General features: G+C 38.7%; 1 protein-coding gene across 9 annotated transcripts in view; it reads left to right on the top strand.

Annotated features, from left to right (window-relative positions):
• Positions 1–18,318, top strand: part of EYA1 (EYA transcriptional coactivator and phosphatase 1) — a 162,725-nt gene that overhangs the window by 109,478 nt on the left and 34,929 nt on the right. For all 9 annotated transcript variants that reach the window (XM_082297865.1, XM_082297860.1, XM_082297858.1 and 6 more), the window contains 3 exons: positions 3,725–3,864; positions 5,103–5,186; positions 11,154–11,243. In XM_082297865.1, coding sequence (XP_082153991.1) covers positions 3,725–3,864; positions 5,103–5,186; positions 11,154–11,243 — 314 coding nt within the window. The remainder of the gene's footprint in view (positions 1–3,724; positions 3,865–5,102; positions 5,187–11,153; positions 11,244–18,318) is intronic.

The following is an 18,318-nucleotide window of genomic DNA, read 5'->3' as shown; positions in this document are numbered from 1 at the left end:
TGAACAAATCACTTACCAGTGATTATAGAGTAATGAGTATTATGATAACATGGTTTGTAGCCATGTAAATTGACTTCAGCAAGTCTTTTGATGCCCTGGCAGTTAAACCTTTTCACTTAACAGTCTTGAAAGCAAACTAGGCTAAAGAAGTTTGGCAGAAATTACAGCAGAAGGATAAAAAGCTGTTTAGGAAATCATGTCCAGAGAGAACTCTGGAGTGAGAGCTTGCTGTTAAAATAGAAGGATGGCTACAGCAACATTCTTCAATGTCTGCCTTGGGCCTAGCACCAGACCACGTTTTCATTAATCATTTAGGTGACGGAACAGAATGTGTTTGTCTATTAAATATGTAGATGACACCATGCTGAGAGGGGCTGTGAGGTCTTTGGAGACGGGATGAGAACTCAAAAAATGGAGATGTGATCTGAATAGGAGCAGGTGTGAGGTATACATTTAGGCAGGAATGATGAACTGCACAAATGTGGGATGGGGAATGTTGGCAGCTTCTTCCAGGCTCTACCTTTCCCCACGGACCACTCTCAGTACTCCACATATTAGTGGCACACAGAGTACCCTCAGCCGCTGTTGTTTTTCTTTCTCCAGAATTTGTCAGGGCTTGGGCTTGTGGGGGCTCAGGGCTCAGCTGGACACTGTATTCTTTAACTGGGTTTCCTTATGAGGCCCCGAGAGCAGCCGTTGGACAGTGAGCTGTCCGTGCACGTGGAGGTTTCCCTTTACATACATGGAATAAGTTTCTTGCACACAATGTCAGGTTTTCTCCCCATGGGTTACTGCCATCTGTCACACTGTTTGTAACACACTGATCTGAGTAGACTTGGAAGCTGCAGGTATTTGCAGTGTTGCTTATTCAGTTCATGTGCAAGACTTGGCCAGGTCTTTGAGAAACAACCAGTTCGATGTCACCTCTTCCTCAGAAGATGATCTAGGAATGCTGAATCTAGCATTTATGGAAAATATTGTAGAAAATGCAAATTTTTTCATGCCAAGTGGTGTCCAGGGGAGGGTAGCCTGCATTCAGGAAGTCAAGATTTGCTTGACGTTGCTTTGCATTATTTTGTCCAGTTTGGCGAGACTGTAGAAAATGACAGAGCCTAGCAAAGAAGATTGACAGGAAAGGATTAACATAACAACAAAGAGGATCTGTGAACAGTCTTCAAATGCATGCAGATACAATGAAGAGAATGATTTTTCCTCTGATTTCACAGATTAAACTTCTACTGGTGTAATGAATGCAGAAGTTGTATGTTCTAATGACACAGCTGTCCAAGCACCAGAGTAGATTTCCTGGAGAGATCTGTAAAAGCAGGACAGACAAATCTCTTATGGGAATGATGGAGGTACAGTGGTCCCAAGAAGGGGTCCTGAGGCAAGGGTGGGAGCCTTTCTGTCAGGTGAGGATCTGGTGCATCCAGACAGATTACCTGTGAAGGGGAAATGGAAATGAGCCTCCACTCAAACTTGCAGCCCTTAGTCTGAAATTTTGGATGCAGTATTTATTAATGAAAGGTGCTTGCAAAGATGGAAAGCTGGATGGCTCTTACAAACAGACTTTCTTCCCTGCCCCCACCATGCTCTGCTCTGTGTGCTCACTCGTTTAGATTTGCTTTTTTGTTTATTTGTCATGAAGTTTTGTTTCTACTCTTTCCATCTTAACTGTTCCCTATTTTTTTTATTATTACTCCTGCAAGTTTAATACTTGAAACTTTTAGGCATAGCATGACTGTGAGAAAGATTTTTAAAACTGGGAACTAAAGACGCACTCCTAAGAACAGTGACAGAGACCAAAAGCAGCCTAATTTAAATTAGTCAGTAGGAAATGCAGTTTTTCATTACACCTAAATTTTAGAGTACTTATTTAGAACATCATTGGTCAGTATACCTGTTGAAGAAATTCTGGTCTGTTTCTTTTACAGGGTTATAATTTATTTTAAGACTTTTGTGCATTGTTTTCTTTCTCTTTTCTTTTTATTAAAGATTTTATTAATGTATAGCAGAAAAATTAATTGGGAAATTGGTACTATTTGTTACTGTTTCTTATTTATGGTTAAATGCAGTAGGTGAAAGAGCAGTCAGCATTCAAAGTTTAAATCATTAAAATAAATATTCTGAAGTGTGCATTGTCATAAGAAAAAAAATATTATTGGGATGTGTAGATAGACGTGGCTGGATAATTTTTGTTGTTTGACACATACAGAATCACTCTTTTAGTAAAGGTCAGATGTCTTCAGAAGATTCGGTGCTTAACTTTGAGTTACATCTTAACTTGTTCTGCTTTGTTTGATGTAGCCTGAAATACTTAGGTGAATACATAATGTGAAATATATAAGATATGCTAATTCTCAGTAAGTGTAGTTTTGAAGGCTGAGCATGAGAATTTCAAGACCTTTTCCTTTCATTCAGCACAAGCAACTGTTATTATTTTGAGTAATTGTGCATATGTGGTGTTACACAGATGTCCAGAGTCTCCTCCTTAATCTAACCTTTGACCTCAGCAGGATGTTTTCCTAGGAGAGAGAATCCCCTGTGTGAGAAGTATACCTGTCTGTTCAAGCTGGAATGCCACAGTCTAGGCAGATTAAAATGAAAAATTTTATATCTACTGGACTCTAAAGAGTAGTTAATATTAACTGAGCAGTAAAATTGAGAAACATAAAAATTGCAGCTGCCTTCACTAAAGTAGTGTTTTTACGAAAAAGAAAAGAAATCATGGTGACCATCAAAATAAAAGTATTTGTGACCTTCAGACTATGAAAGGAAGTTCTCAAAAGAGATTTTAAAATGTGTTGTTGTGTTTCTGAGGACTATGGTACTGCTAATTAAATTAATGGGAAGGTAATTGATGCTGGATCTCTGCTTTGTTAATGTACAAGCATTCACTGTGATAAAATCTATGGATGTTAAGAGTAGCAAAATATCTTCAAACTAGCATGTTTTCAGAAAAACTCTTGTTTTTAACTGCATGAATCATCATTCTTTTTTTCACCTGTTCAGTAACAGTAAATATTCTTATAAAAAAATGTTGCTGAAGCATAATAATTAGCATGCAATAATGTTTGTAAGGATTTTTATCCTATCTTGAAGGTACTCACTGGAAATGTTCGGTGTTGACTAGGCCTTTGAAAAATACTAGAAATTTCATCTTTGCAGTTGATGCATATTTAGCACTCAATTATTTAAATTATTTAGGAAAATAAATACTCTTGGTTATGCTATATTTAGGAATAATTCTGTTCTTCTGTCTCAAATGTAGCAATCTAAAAGTGTCTGCAACCAGGCAATTTGGAAAATTTTTCAATTTCTGTATGTTTGAATTTTTTTTCACACCTGGTTGGATTTTTCTTACCCATCACCGTAACTGTTATTTTAAAGCATTTAAAGTATTTAAGTTTGAAGAGCTAGAGTTAAATTAATGTTGTTTTATGAAAAGCTGGTATCCCTTAAAATTGTTTGTTTAGTCTTGTAATAATTGAAGGAATTAAGTTTTTTTTTCTACTAAGTCTTTTATATGTGTTTACTGAAATAGTTTATCCCTCTGTTTTTACATATAACTTGAGCTAGACTGAATTATTTATGAATCAATATTACCACTTACCATTTTACATTTAATTACTTTAGTTAGGACTGGGTTTGTTCTAAGCAAGTAAGTTGAACATTTTGAATATTGAACCAAAAGGTAAAAAGTGTCCTTTCTTTACTACAACAGAATACAGTACAATCCACAGTCCATCCACCCCCATTAAAGATTCAGATTCGGATAGATTGCGTCGTAGCTCAGATGGGAAATCACGTGGACGTGGCAGAAGAAACAATAATCCTTCACCACCACCTGACTCTGACCTGGAGGTACTTTATATAAAATGTCTTTGTCCTGTTACAGACTTTATTTTTGTCATTATTTTGCACAGAGAAGTGTTATTTGCGCATGAAAAATAAAGTGGCATTGAAGCTCTCTTTTTTTTAACAGTATTTTCATAGAAAATAGGATTTTTCTTCTAAAGAACCTTCTTCAGGATGAGCTCCTATTTCCTCAGAAAAAAACCCTGGGTGAATACTGGGTGTTTCTTTCTCATTTTGATTAAACAAAGCAAACAAACAAACCAAAGCAAACAAACAAACCAAAGCAAACAAACAAAACAAAACAAAAAAGCAACCAAGAAAAAAGAAAAAAAAGGAGCAAGCTTTTCCCAAGTCAAAGAAAGGTTTGCATTTGGACAGGAGACACTTCTAGCACAATAGTGGGGTTTGTTCTCTCATGCTGTGTTCACATTCCTCCCAGTGGCCCGTAGTTTATGCTGAGAACACATCTCCAATGACACACCACAGCTATGGGTGTCCACACTGCATTACTTTTCTTTTCCAAAAGCTTACCCCATTTGTCATCATAGGAAATACAACCTCACCAGGATTTAAAATACTTGTATTTGAACACTTTATTTTTCATTAAGATATCATTTTGTGTGTGGTCAAAGGACAAATTTAAAACACATATTTTCCATTGTCTCTAAGCAAAAGAATTATTTACTGTTGCCATAAGTTTTATACATACATCATCCAAGTTCATAGTTTTTGTTCTTCAGGTGCCTAAAATGCATTAAAATTAACCTAAATTAAGGGGATTTAAGTGCTTAGCTGCAGTCTACTTTGTTTTGGTTTTAGAGGTAATGTTCAAGAGCAGTTATATGAATTTTGTTTTGTAAGACTTGCAGAAATACAGAATTCTAACCCCAAGGATTTAATTTTCAGATGCTTCTCTTTATTTCTGTTTCTATCTCACATCAAGCTTCAAAAATTACATTGTACAATCTCATTTTCTGTGTATATTTGACAATACTCTAATTCTATTCTAATAGAAGGATTTGCTATAATAGCAATTGTAATAAAAAGCCAACAGATTGTACTACCCTACCCACTGAAAAAAACCTGGTTAGTTTTGAAAATAAATGGCAAGGAAACTATGGTTTTGATATGCAACCATTTCAATACAATTTTCCCATTTGTGTGCTTAGTGATTCAAATTTTAACTTTCCATTTCAAGCGTTAGCTTCACAGAGGAACACATTGATTTGATTCTCTTTTTACAGAGAGTATTCATTTGGGATTTGGATGAGACAATCATCATTTTCCATTCCTTGCTTACAGGGTCCTACGCTAACAGATACGGAAGGGTAAGTGTCAGGAAACTGATGGGAATGTTCAGTGATATTTGCTGGTTTATGGTTGATACACAAGGCATACCAGAGCATTAGTTATTTTTAGAGGCCAACTGGTACTGGTGTTACAAGACAAAAAATACCAAGCTGTTTCACGTCCATTCTTTGCAGTTACTCAGCTCTTGTATTCAGTACGTATTTAAATAGTGTTGGGAGTAATACTTTGACCACTTGAGGTTTGGTTTGTAGATACAGGGTTGTCTGAAACCTCCTGATATCATCAAAATCTGCAAAGGTCTGCATCCCCTCAGGGAGTAAAGAACTTCCAGGAATGATTTCTATGACCAGTTGGCTGTGCTCTATACTGAGAAGGCAAGAGGAAGAATACTTTTGGACATGGCCAGATTAGTGTAAAATTGTTTAGCTTACATTTTTTTAATCTACATATTGACTGATGTTTTTGAAAGTCTGCTTATGAGTCAATTCTTTCTATTATGCACAATCTATAAATCATAACTGAACTAATGAATATGTTCTACAGACAGTGGGTTTCCTTGGTAATTCTCAGAAGAGAAACATGATTTTAGATGAATAGGAACAGTTTATGAATGGAATGTCCTTATGAGATCAGACTTCTTTTCAGGATTGTATTTGAAAGCTAACATCTCAGCTTGTGCCAAAATCTGTTATAGCCTTTTATGTTCACCTCATGCGAGTTATAACTGGAATGTGATTTTTGTTAAACTTAAAAATTTCTACATGTAAAGAACAACTACATAGTTTTGTCTGGCTCCATGTAATGCCTCTGCCTTCTTGTAAACCTTCTGCTGAGCACTAAAAGGTTTTACCCTACACCCAGCTGAGGGAAGGGCAAAGATACCTCCAATTCAGTCTGTGCCTAGGTCAGATTCTGAGTTTCTCTCAACAGCTTTTTGCTCTATAAAAATCTAAAGTACTACTTTGCAACCTTTCTTGCTTGTTCAGGCAAGGTTTGTTTTCAGAAATGTTTGCTGTAATAACAGTGTACCTGTTTGAGGACTATAATTAGGTTTTTTTCATTATATGTTAGAAAAGCAAGTTAATTAAGCAGCCTAGGTATCCTAGGTGTTGTTAGTTTATATTTGGTTAATTCAGCAGCCTTGGTTTCCTAGGTATTGTTAGTTTATATTTAGGTAGTAAAAAGAAACTAGAACTTGAATGTTTCAGCAATTATTGTATGGATATGTGTGGACAAAAGCATTATAGTAGAGTATTAAATGTCACCAAAAGTTATTTTCCATTTTTCAGACTAAAACCAGCTTTTGTGTGGCATCCCAAAATCTATGCCAATTCAATTCAGAATGAGGAGAACAAATCCCAGTGCTCACAAAAAAGCTCACTGATGACAGACTCTCACCACTGGCTTTTGGGCATCAGAATAGTGCTGGAAAAGCCTAAGTAATTAGTCATTGATGTAGAAGTACTAATGTGAACATATTTTTTCCATTTGTTACTAGTTCCCTGTAGTGGATTCATTAATTGGGGCCTGAACATAAACACTTTATTGCTGGATGGTTGAAGTTGAGGAAAGTGGCTGGTGTTCAGTTGCAGAGATATAAATACATATGCTGCAAGGAGGGGGCTGACTCCTGGTTGCAGCTCCATCACTGTTGGCACTGTTTAGCTGAGGTGTAGCTTTTGCCCGGCTGCTGGCTATGGTTGTGTGGCATCTGGCACAATATTCCTGCATTTCTAAACAACAACCAATTGTTGATGTTGAGAGGAATGATGGCATTAGTGCTTATGCTATGGATAAATACTAAATCTTTTTGGTGAGGGGTAGCAACAGGCCTGTCTTTGGCTCTCAGATGCTGTCATGAAACTGTGCAATTCTTGTTTTGTTTTCTTAAGATTTCATTCAAATCAGAGTTTCTCTTGGGTTATTGACAGCTTCAGACAGCAGTTAGCCATTTCCAAGGATGTTAGAGAAAGTGTCAAATGTTCGAAACAAACATAATATAACATGTCTCTGTCATATGAGAATTTTAGGGTTTATTTGTGGCACCAGAAGGTGCATGTTTTTAAGAGTGTTTGTCTGTGATTACTGGCCTTTAAAATCAGAAATCTGGATCATAAGTCAATCTGAAAAAAAGAAAAGTTGACGGGAATTATTATTCTTTTCACTTGTATTCTGGTTTATGAGCAATCTAACATCATGTTCTCTTACATTTCTGCTCTGTGGTGAGGGCTAGAAATGCCCTTTTAAAAACTTAAATCTAGGCTGATCACGTAATCATTAAAATACAAAAGCTGGATCTTCAAACAAACAAAAATGTCCTAATTAAATAATAGGGGATTTGGCAACTTGGCATTCAGCTCTTTTCATAAAGCCTGAGTGAGTTTCAAGGTGAATGACTATGAATGATGTGCGGCCTTGCTGCTGAAGGGATTGATTTTCTTTGCCTAATTCTCTACCTCATTCCTCCTTACTTGTGCCACCCTTTTCTGTATCTTCTTACTTTTTCATCTGTTTTTATCACCTGCTCTCCTTTTGCTGCTATTGTGCTCTATTTGCCTCCTGCTTTTGTCCTTCAGCTTTGTTGTAACAAAATAACACCTTTATTTTTCAGTTTGTGCAGTCATGGCAAAAACTACTTCATAAAGCACTACATTTTTATTTAAGGATGATTTGAATTTAGTGAATTTAAGGGAAATGTGTGAAACTCTAAGAATATGATTTGTCCTTCCAGAAGAGAAGAAAAAGAAACAAAACATTTCTGTTTGGTTTTGGTTTTTTTTTTTAATATGTACATTTTTAAAATATGTATATTGATCAAATATAAAGTTATCAGTTACTTTAATTGACATTAGGGCTGATTAAGTTTTGGAATTTGGAAAAACTTGGAGCCCTTTAGGGTCTTGGAGCAGGTGAAAATACAGCTCAGAATTGGCACTAGAATACTGTGGTCTTTACATACATTTCCATCCTCAGTTAAAGCAGTTATATGCAGAGGTTTTAAAGGAATTTTCCTTTAAATTATAAGCTATTTTATTGTGGTTTAATATACTTTAGAGATAGAGAAAAACAAAGCCTGGTTTCACTTAACCCTTCATTTGTGACCTGTAGGCTTAAGTGGAAAATAAGCCTTGTACCCAAAGTGAACTTTCCTGTTTTTCAGCTTCTTGTTTCTCCACAAAACAAAGAAATCAAGTAGGTAGAATTTAGAAATGACATACAGGCAATGTTTTGGCTCCAATGCCAGTATTCAAAACAAAAGGCCTACTTAAGCAGTTTGACATTGGTATTTCTTTTCTTTAGTTAAACTGTACCTCCCTCAGAGATTTGTACCTGATTTTGACCATACCTGAAAAGACACTGACTGAACCTGCAAATCCCAGGCAACAATAAGAGATTGTTAGCTTTCCTACTCATTGTGTGACGCCTCACAGTAATTAGTTAGCAATTAGTTGCAAAAATTGCAAAAGAAGGTTGGGTGTGGGATTATTTTTTTAGAACCTTGTTCTAGCCTTGTCTTTTTTTTAAAGCCTACAGCCCCCACTGTAACATCTGATGGCAGAGTTTGATCTACTATGATGCTTTAAGCCAAGGTTCTTGTGCTTTTTATTAGACCAGTTGCAAGTTTGTGACTATACAGATGCTTAAAACGCTAATGCAGATAAGGTTTTTGCTTCTCTTAAAGATGTAGGTATTGAGACCACAGTTTAACATAGATTTGTGTTAAGTGGAACTTCCTATACAAAAAGATTGTGTTTAATCTAGGAGTTAAGGTTTCTTTGAAAAGCAGTCCATTTTATTTCTTCTTTTAGCTTTTGTGTTATTTAATCTGATGCTTTCAGTAGGTGCCAATGAGTTTCTTTATTTTTTTCTGCCTAATTAAATTACCTAATAAATGACATTATTTTACTATTACTTTAGAGAAAGCGATTCTGTTTTATTTCTGCCATGTAAAAATATCTTGGAGTGAAATGGTTAGAAAGCTTTACAAAAATCTGTTTTTACAGACTCAGAAATGTGATAAAAATGTTTAAGTTAAAAAACTGTTGTGTACACTGAAACATAAAATATATATTTGCAGCCATTTGTTTAAGATTAGTCACATGGATTCATAACCATTATCATGTTCTGTTGCCCATTTATTCTGCTTTTAAAATGATGTTCCTATTTATGGATGGAAGCTCAGAAGGGAATTATTTCTACCTTGCTGCATTGGCAGTTGCTATCAAGATGTAGCAAGTGGTCTTCATTTGCATCTTAGACCTTTAGCCATGTAACTCCTTTTAATAGCTAGAGCAGAGGCTTCTGTGGGCTGACTTCTATTAGTGCTCAGGTTCAGCAGAAATCCTTGTCTGTTAAAAAAAAAGAAGCCCGATGCTGTGTAGGATGATGAGATGCTAACTGGGCACAAAGATAAGCAGAAATGTCAAAGGGAGAAGAAGCCTCAGGCATAGATAGAGAGAAAATACCACCTGCTTTCCACCTCACATGCCTACAAAAGGAAAGGAGGGCACAGGTCTACAAATAGAGAAATACTAAAACAGAGAGACAGAATACTTTTGTTCATATTTTAAAGTCTTTCCATTTGAATTAAGAAGCCAAATATTCTTTTTTTTTTTTTTTAACTGTGCCAGTTTAAATAGAAGACTTATTTTTAAGGGCAAAGTTCATCAAAATAGTATGATGCAATTTTTTTTCCCCATTTATAAGGGCTATATTTTTTTTTTATTTTAAAAAACTTAATGTATATTCAAGAATGTGAATTCAAGAATAGATGTTTTGTCTGCTCGATGTAGCTTTGCTTCTAATTTTCAAAAATTCTTTCTCTGGATAGTAGTTCTTGGATTTTGGCATTTCCAGAAGGCAAACAGGCTGCCAAATCAACATTCTTTTCCAGCTCTTTACTACTGACTCATTTTGCTTTTAACCAGTAGTTACAGAAAAATGTTTGAAAGTTCAGAGATCCTGTTGAAACACCTATTAATTTGATTGAGAGTGGAAAAAGAAACTAAGGACTGCATCTCTTGCTTTTTAACTGTGTCTTGTCATCAAGTTTAGAATATTAGCTTATTTTAAGTAAAATATGGGTTGTCAGTTCTTCAGTTCTATTTAAAATATAATTCCTAACAAACTAACATTATTAATAGAGGGTGTTATGAGATAATATAACATGTTTTTTCAAACTCATGCTCCTGTGCACTTGGATAGTACATTATAAATGAGAAAGTCTATATCAAATTTATCTATTAGGCTCTCTTTTCCATTTTTCCAGATTGAAAATATATATAAAACACAAAAAAAAAAATCAAAACGAGACAAACATCTGTAATGCATTTGGTAACCACAATGCTGAACATGCTTTTTGAGGTTATTATCTCAGTAAGGAATAAGTTGTTATGGTAATTTCTGTAGAGAAGTTAAAGTGTGTTATGTATTAATAACAAACAATAGTTTTGTTCAATCTGTATGGGTGGGCCCAACTGGAAGCATAATTAAAGCATGGTTTTGTGGACAATCAAGGAGTGGTTTTAAATATAATTGCCATTTGCAAATAAAAGTAGTTCTTTGCTTTAAAGTCACTAGGTATTCCCAGGACTGAATCCTGTCATTTGTGACCAGTGAGAGTTTATTTTGAGTAACAATAGCATTATCATACCCCTGGTTGATCACAAAACTTGTGAACAGTTGTAGAATCTGGAGAAGTTTTAGGTGAACAGAGAACAAAGAGTCTGTGCCAGGGATGCGTGAGGGTGACCACAGAAGTCCCACTGCAAAATCTTGGAGCCAGTTGAGTTACAGTCATATTTTTGAGTGTTACTGGTAAGAGTCGTAGTACAGGATGAGACAGGTACTGAACTGAAACTGACAAAGCAGATGTTGCATTTAATATGAGTAGTATCTTACGAAAAGCTGTTCCTCCAGTTTGTATTTGGGTATGTATGTTAGGCACAGTATTGATGGTGTACTTGCTTAATTTCTTCTTTAAGGATCCTCCCACTTCTGTGTCCCTTGGACTCCGAATGGAAGAGATGATTTTCAATTTGGCGGACACACACCTATTCTTTAACGATTTAGAAGTAAGTGTTCATTCTTTTAAAACACACAGAGATGATTTAATGTTTAATATTTGTCTGGTTTTATGTGCTGTTAGATGGTTTGACAATTATTTGCAGAGTTTCAATACAGAAATGCTTAGAAAATAGCTGTATCATTTAGTCATTAGGATATATAGTAATATCTACACTAAATGTCTGCACTGCCCTTCAAATGTTCCTACAGTTTAAATGGTAGAGTTTTGTCCTCACAGGTTTTAGCATTTATGATGACAGTAGACAAGTTTCAAAAGTGGATACACTGAAAGGATCTATAAACGTGCAGAATTCAATAGTCTGCACAGGCCATTAAATATTAAACTTCAGCTTCTATAAACAGTTGATGGCTGGGTACAGATTTCTTGCTTACATGCCACTGTGGGCAAGAGTTACCTTAGCTCCAAGGGACATCATTAATGATGTATGAGCTGTCTGTGTCCACAGCCTGTTCCTGGGGCTGCTCTGCCTTCGGCAGGCACGGGGTGTTCTGTGCCAGGGTGCCTCTGCCTGCACCGTGCAGCGAGGAGCTGTGGGTGCCTTGCCAAGGGCTTTTTTGGCCTGCACAGCCTATGGTTGTGAGATTGTTCCAAAACTCTCCAAACTGCTGAAAGAGACTGTCACTGTAATGCCTGGCTGTTTCATCTTAAAAGGGAAAAAAGCAATTTCTGATCATATTTTAATGACACAAAAACATGAAAACAGTCAGATTTCTTTCCCATCATAGTGAAGACAGCTGTTTATTTAAAATCCAGCTGTTAAGCAAGCTTGTGGTGGGGCTGCCAACACACATTAATCATCACATTGTTGTTTTGCTAGATTTTAGAATAGTGTGTTATTCCAGACAGGCAAAAGAATCTAAAAGATTCAAATGCAACTTTTGCTGATCAAAGTTAATTGGCAGCAATTGGCCTTTAAATATTTCCTGATGTTTCCCTTTTCAAAATCAAGCAAAATACACCTTATTCAATAGATGAGCCAAAATAATTTGAAAAATGCCAGTGTGTGATAGACCTCAAATGTGGTTTGTCCAACATCTGTCCTATATTTTGATTTCTTTTCATCTAAAAAGAAACCACTCACAGATGATTTGGCATCTTAGAATGTAATGAAATTATTGAACATGGGGTTTTTTTTCCTTCCATTCCTTAGAGTATTTTTTGTACTTACAGTAAAATAGCTGGTTTCTTTAAATTTTAAAGTAGCGTTTTCTTTCATGAAGGTATGTAAAGATATGATTGTTTTGGATAGAAGAAGCACCATCAGTGAGTTGCATGTATAGGAATTATTTTTCAGATTTGTCTAAAAATATAACAATACTAGTTATTTTCCAACTCTGTTTCTGATTTCTGGTTATATTTCATTTTAACCAGAGCGGAGTGAAAAAGTACTACTCTTTTGGTGTTTTAGCTGTATATTTAATAAAGTTCAGTGTGTTTTCATTTGCTATGCAGAGCCAGATATGTAGCCACTTCATACATGATTGTTGACATCGCTGACTTTAATGAAAGTTAATCAATCGTGTCTTAGGGGTGGTAGATTATCTTCTGCTAATAGACATATTGCAGCCTTAACAGTACGGCACAGCAGTTTATTCACTGAAGAACTTTGAAGCTGTGTGTGAGAAAACAACTGCTCCAGGTGGTTCATGGAGGCATAGGAGCTCACTGGAAATGATTCTTTGCATTTCCACCATAACAACCCAGTTTATCTTGTGTCTCCAAACTGAAGTGTTACAGTTTGTGCCTATACCCTATTCTGTCTTCCTTATACATAGAAGCACCCAGGAGTGAGCAGTTGGGTTCATGTCCTTGCACATGAGCTCTAATCCTTATGTCTGGGGAACATAAGCTCCAGTCTGAAAGACCATGCCTTGTCCAAGGAGTGAAGAGCATGTTCAGTGTGTTTAGAGAAACCTTCAGAAAATTAGACAGTGAAAGGACATAAGAGAGCCTGTACTTTGTGGGAAGGAGCACGTAAGGACTAGACCTCATCACATACTGAGGCTTCCTGTTCACCAGAAGTGACATGTTTTTTTGGAACATGTAACAAGCACGTGGTGTTTTTGAAGGAGCATGTCCTCCTGGAGCCGCACTCTGTCATTCTTGTGAGCATCACCATTTAACTAGCAGGGCCTGCCAGTTTTCCAAGGGCTGTGACCTTGGGGCAGATTCCTCGCATCCATCTCAGAAACTCAAAAGTCCTTGCTTGGTGGTTTGGAAGTTCAGGCTGCCCACAGCTTGGCAGGCTTTCATGAAAAATGTAGACAATTTGGTTTGGATATGTCTCAGGCTTAAAGCATCTATTCTGAAGGAGTGAGTCTGAAAGATCTAATGGTGACACTACTCAGGCCTAAGCTTTCCAGTTCACAAGCACAAGCATCTGGGCTGTTGGGAATGAAGATGTTTGTAGGCACCATTGCCAGTGAGCTGCAGAGTTTGGGTATCCTTGCCCAGCCATAGTACGAAGAAAGGCAAAGCTGGATTTGGAACATATCTAACCCACAGAGTAGATGTTTTAGGGTCTAGGCTTAATTCAAAGTGGGAACCTGAAAGCTGATGCCCTCTGTCTCACCCAGGCTCAGAGGGAACCCTTCTTGGCATATAGAGAGGCTGCTTTTACAGGCAGGCAATCATCTGTCATAACTTTGGCCTATGATGCACATTTTTCCAGATACCACAACTTAATGTTTTTAAATAAAAATCTTTCATCCAAAGCATTCCAGAAAACTCTATAATCAGAACAGCTCTCATGTTATCCAAGTAAAAATACTTTTTCTTCTTATAAAATGCTGAAGACCGATTGAACATTTTGAATGCAAAGGGCAGAGTTGCAGCAGTGATCTCTGAAGCACAATTTGATTTATATATGACCTAACTGATTTTTCAAAGCTCAGCCTAGAGATTTAATAATGTTATTAGGTTAAATTCTAAACTTTGGCAGTCAATTTTTAGTCTGTATAAAGTGAATCAATGCCAATGTCTATCAGTTTAAAACTAGTTTACCCATCTGAATTTAGTAGGGGGTACAGCCAGGTAAATGAATCACCTAATTTTATGTATGTTGTTCTTTATATAATAGTAATAGTAATGATAATAATAATAATAATAATAATAATATTTTTATTGAAAATTTCAAAGTCATTGAAAAAATTCAGTCAGATCTCACTGTCTAGGTGTGAAGTCAGTATTCTGTTTCTAGATGGGTGAGCTATGTTTAGATTTGCACCCTTGTACAAGTTCTTATTTTATTACTTTGAAAAAAATAAAATAAATTGCTTATTTCCTTCACTTTGCACAGATTTATTTGGAGTAATTAATTCCAAAGTGATGTAATAGCAAATAATTTCTGATCTTTAGGAACATTCCTTAAACAGCATGCTAAAGGGCTATGACAAGGTTTTTAACATACTGAAAAGAAAAATATTAATGTTTACTTATGTATAATTTGATCTAAGTACCATAATAAACAGTGTTTTCTTGCAATAGCAGTAATTTCATAATGAAATTATAGAAGTGTACTAGGCTAAACAGTAGAAAATAGTGCAGTGTTCTATAAAATTTAGATTCCAAAATCTGCATTTGGGCTTCCAAATAAGAGCTTTTGGTTTTCAGTATTGAAGCTTTTTTTATTTAAATATCTCATACTTTCTGTTCTATAGTTGAATTTTAATTGTGTGCAAGAGGGAATAACTAAATTGATGTTGTGCTCTCAAGAGAACCACAGTTACCTCATCCAAAAATAATGTTTGATTTTACAAGCTGATTATGTTGTGATAGGGATAATAAGGTATAATATTTTAAAGGTGTGTATGGAGCAATTACACATATTATGTATTTTAGGAGGTATGCTCCAATGTTTTAGGGAAATGAGTGACTTGATGATAGGACTGAAACATGACATCCACCGAGGTGATCAGCTCCGGTGCAGGTGTGTCCTACAGCAGAGCAGGGGAACATGGCTCATGGGGGGGTTCCTCACCCCAGGGAAGCCCAGGGGAGCACAGAGACCCACCAGGAGCCAGCAGCTCATATGAGAGTGGCTTACTTTCCTGGCATCTGCAAGGCCAGGAGAATTGGTGTCCAGTCCCTCTTCCCACAGTAGGCAGCCCTAGTGAGCACTGTGCCCAGGAGCACCGTGACCAGGGCAGGCAGGCAGGTCATGGTGTGGCAGTTTGCTTGGCAGGGTGTTACAGCAGGGATACTGCAACACACGTATCAAACAACGAGGCCCGTGGAAAAGAAATACCTATGGACCGATTCTTGATAGATGTTTCAGAGATGTTTATTTCTCCAGCCACATGGCCGGGGCTCTGCTGAGGAACTGAGGCAGTCAGGGGACCCGAGGGTCCCTGCCCGTGCAGGGGAACACAAAACAACCAATGGGGAACGAGGCTGACCAGGGGCTGCAAAACCCCGTGTGTCCCCTCAGGGCCCCTCTCCCAGGGCTACATGGCAGGGGGAGGGCCCCAACATTTCACCAGTTTATTTTTAACAAAAAGAGGTTTAAAAGTTAACATTGAAAACAACTGGATAAACATGAGATAACAAGGACAGTTTCAAAACAAAACAAGCCACCCTCCTGAGTCTTTAAATGTCCAAACAGATTTTCTGGAACATCTTAAGGCTGACAGAAGGGAGACAGGACTCTCCGGGCATGCTTTGTGGGGAAAATGAGGCAGGAGAGAGTTCCGTCTATTTGTACCTGTTGGAACTCTAAACAACAATAGTTAATTTCTTCCCTCCCCCTCTTCATCCCCCACTCGGCATTGGAAAGGGATTTTTGGGGAAACAATTGACAAAGGCATGGTTTTGTGAGGGAAACCATGGGTGAAAAAACAGATTGGGAATACACTGGGGGTAATAGCATATAGGATAAAAGGGAAAGGTGGGATTAGGAAAGGGAGACTGTAGGGGGGCTTATAATGGAGATACTGTCTAACATGACTGCGATTTTTAGCATATATACTGCCTTTTACAGAAACACCATCAGGCCCAGTGACCTCTGCTGCTTGTAACCCTTTTCTACCTTGCACAATTTTGAACTCTACTACTTCGTCATCTCTTAAGCTTGGGATGTATTTTTCAGGGTTATTCTTTTTAATAGCAGTTCTATGAATGAATATGTCTTCTTGGTTGTCACATCTTGTTATAAAACCATAATTTTGTTTAACATTATACCATTTTACTATTCCTAAAACCTTAGCTACGATGATCTTTTCCCTTTTCCGAGTGGCTGCTGTTTTCTGTCTCGCTGTGGTTTTGCTTTCTCTTTTGCTTTTGCTTGCTCCCGTGTTGGAATTGTCAGTGCTGCAGGGGCCATCGGGGCTGCTCGTGCCTGCGCGCTCTTCCCGGGGTTGCATTCGGGGCTGTGCGGGCTGGGCTGGGCCGCGCCGCTCAGCTCCCTGCGCGCCGTCACCTCTGCTCTCAGCTGCGCTGCCGCTGCCTGGGGCCGCGCCCACGTCTCGGCCAGGGCCCCGAGTGACAAGCCCCCCGTGCCCTGCTCCAGCGCGCATTTTGGCTCGGCACGGCTCCGCTCCGCCGCCAGCCGCCACCCAGGCGCCGCTCCTCTCACGGGGCTCGCTCCGCCACGCGCTGCGCAGGGCCGGGCAGGCTCCCGCCGCACCTCGCTCCGCTGCCGACACTGCAGCTCGCACCGCTCCACCCGCGTGCGGGAACTGCCTCGCTGCTGCTCGCAGAGCACTCGGTCCACATGGCCTGGGTCGCACGGACTCTGAGGCAGGCTTCCCTTCACCAAGACACAGCTGACATTGCTCAACAGTCTCGATAATTAAATAATATTCATGAAAATATTCTTCCATTGGCATATATTTTGACTCAGAAATTAACTGGGTCCAAATGGTCTTCCAAAAGTTTTTGGTAAGAATCAAATCCCAAGAAATGTAGAAAAAGTTCTTAAACAACCATGCCAGGAAGTGTTTCAGTTCCTTTTGAGCTTGAATCAAGCTAAAATTTACAAATCATTGTTCAAGAATCTTTTCAAGTTTAAGATGAATGTCCATATGTGGCTTAGAGAGCCAGGAGTCTTTCCACGGTTCCTCCATGATTTAGAGATGGAACAGCAAAACAAAAACAAGAAGTGAAATCCAGAGTTTACTCACAAATCAGTCACTGTCCTTAGGGATTGGAGATCATTCTGCTCGCATTATCCACCATTTGTTACAGTGCGAAACTGCAACACGTGTATCAAACAACGAGGCCCGTGGAAAGGAATATATATGGACCGATTCTTGATAGATGTTTCAGAGATGTTTATTTCTCCAGCCGCATGGCCGGGGCTCTGCCGAGGAACTGAGGCAATCAGGGGACCCGAGGGTCCTTCTGCCCGCGCAGGGGAACACAAAACAACCAATGGGAACGAGGCTGAGCAGGGGCAGGGAAACCCCGTGTGTCCCCTCAGGGCCCCTCTCCCAGGGCTACATGGCAGGGGGGAAGGGACCCCGACAGGGTGCTCAGGGAGTATGATGACTCCGAGGAGGGACATTCCACTGGCCAAGTGCACACGTGAAGTCTACCAGCAACCCAGCACCATTCTGTAGCCATCTGCACAGGTCAAAGGCACTCATCCCACCTGACTCCCAGGGCAGAATGGTGGGCACTCATCTGAGAGCAAAGGCTGCAGCTTTGATGGGGGATCTGCACCATCTGTCCGGACAGTGGCCAGTGCCTCCACACAGACAGGGCTGCTAAATGGGGAGACTGCAGTGCAGAACTGAGACTGCAGAAAGCAAGTAGAAGTTTCTCCTTGGGTAGGGAAAGGCAGCAGACCTGACTGCCAAAGGTGCGTCAAGTGGAGGAGCTCCTGTGACAGGTGGCTGAGCTGCAGGAGGCAGTGGGAAGACTGCATAGCATCAGGGTGGCTGAGAAGGAGTTGTATAACTGGTTCAGTGGAGTTGGATGGCTGCTTCCAAGCGCAGTCTGCAGCGTACCCAGAGCCCATGGCCAAACAGCCAAAACCTCCCACACTGGCACACACAGAAGGGAGGGGGAGCAATAACATGGCACAATGTAAGCCTGCAATGGCAAGGATCTGCAGGAGGAAG

The sequence above is a fragment of the Coloeus monedula genome, assembly GCF_965178545.1.
Source record: "Coloeus monedula genome assembly, chromosome: 1".
Lineage (NCBI taxonomy): Eukaryota > Metazoa > Chordata > Aves > Passeriformes > Corvidae > Coloeus > Coloeus monedula.
This window is presented reverse-complemented; position numbering and strand designations above follow the sequence as displayed.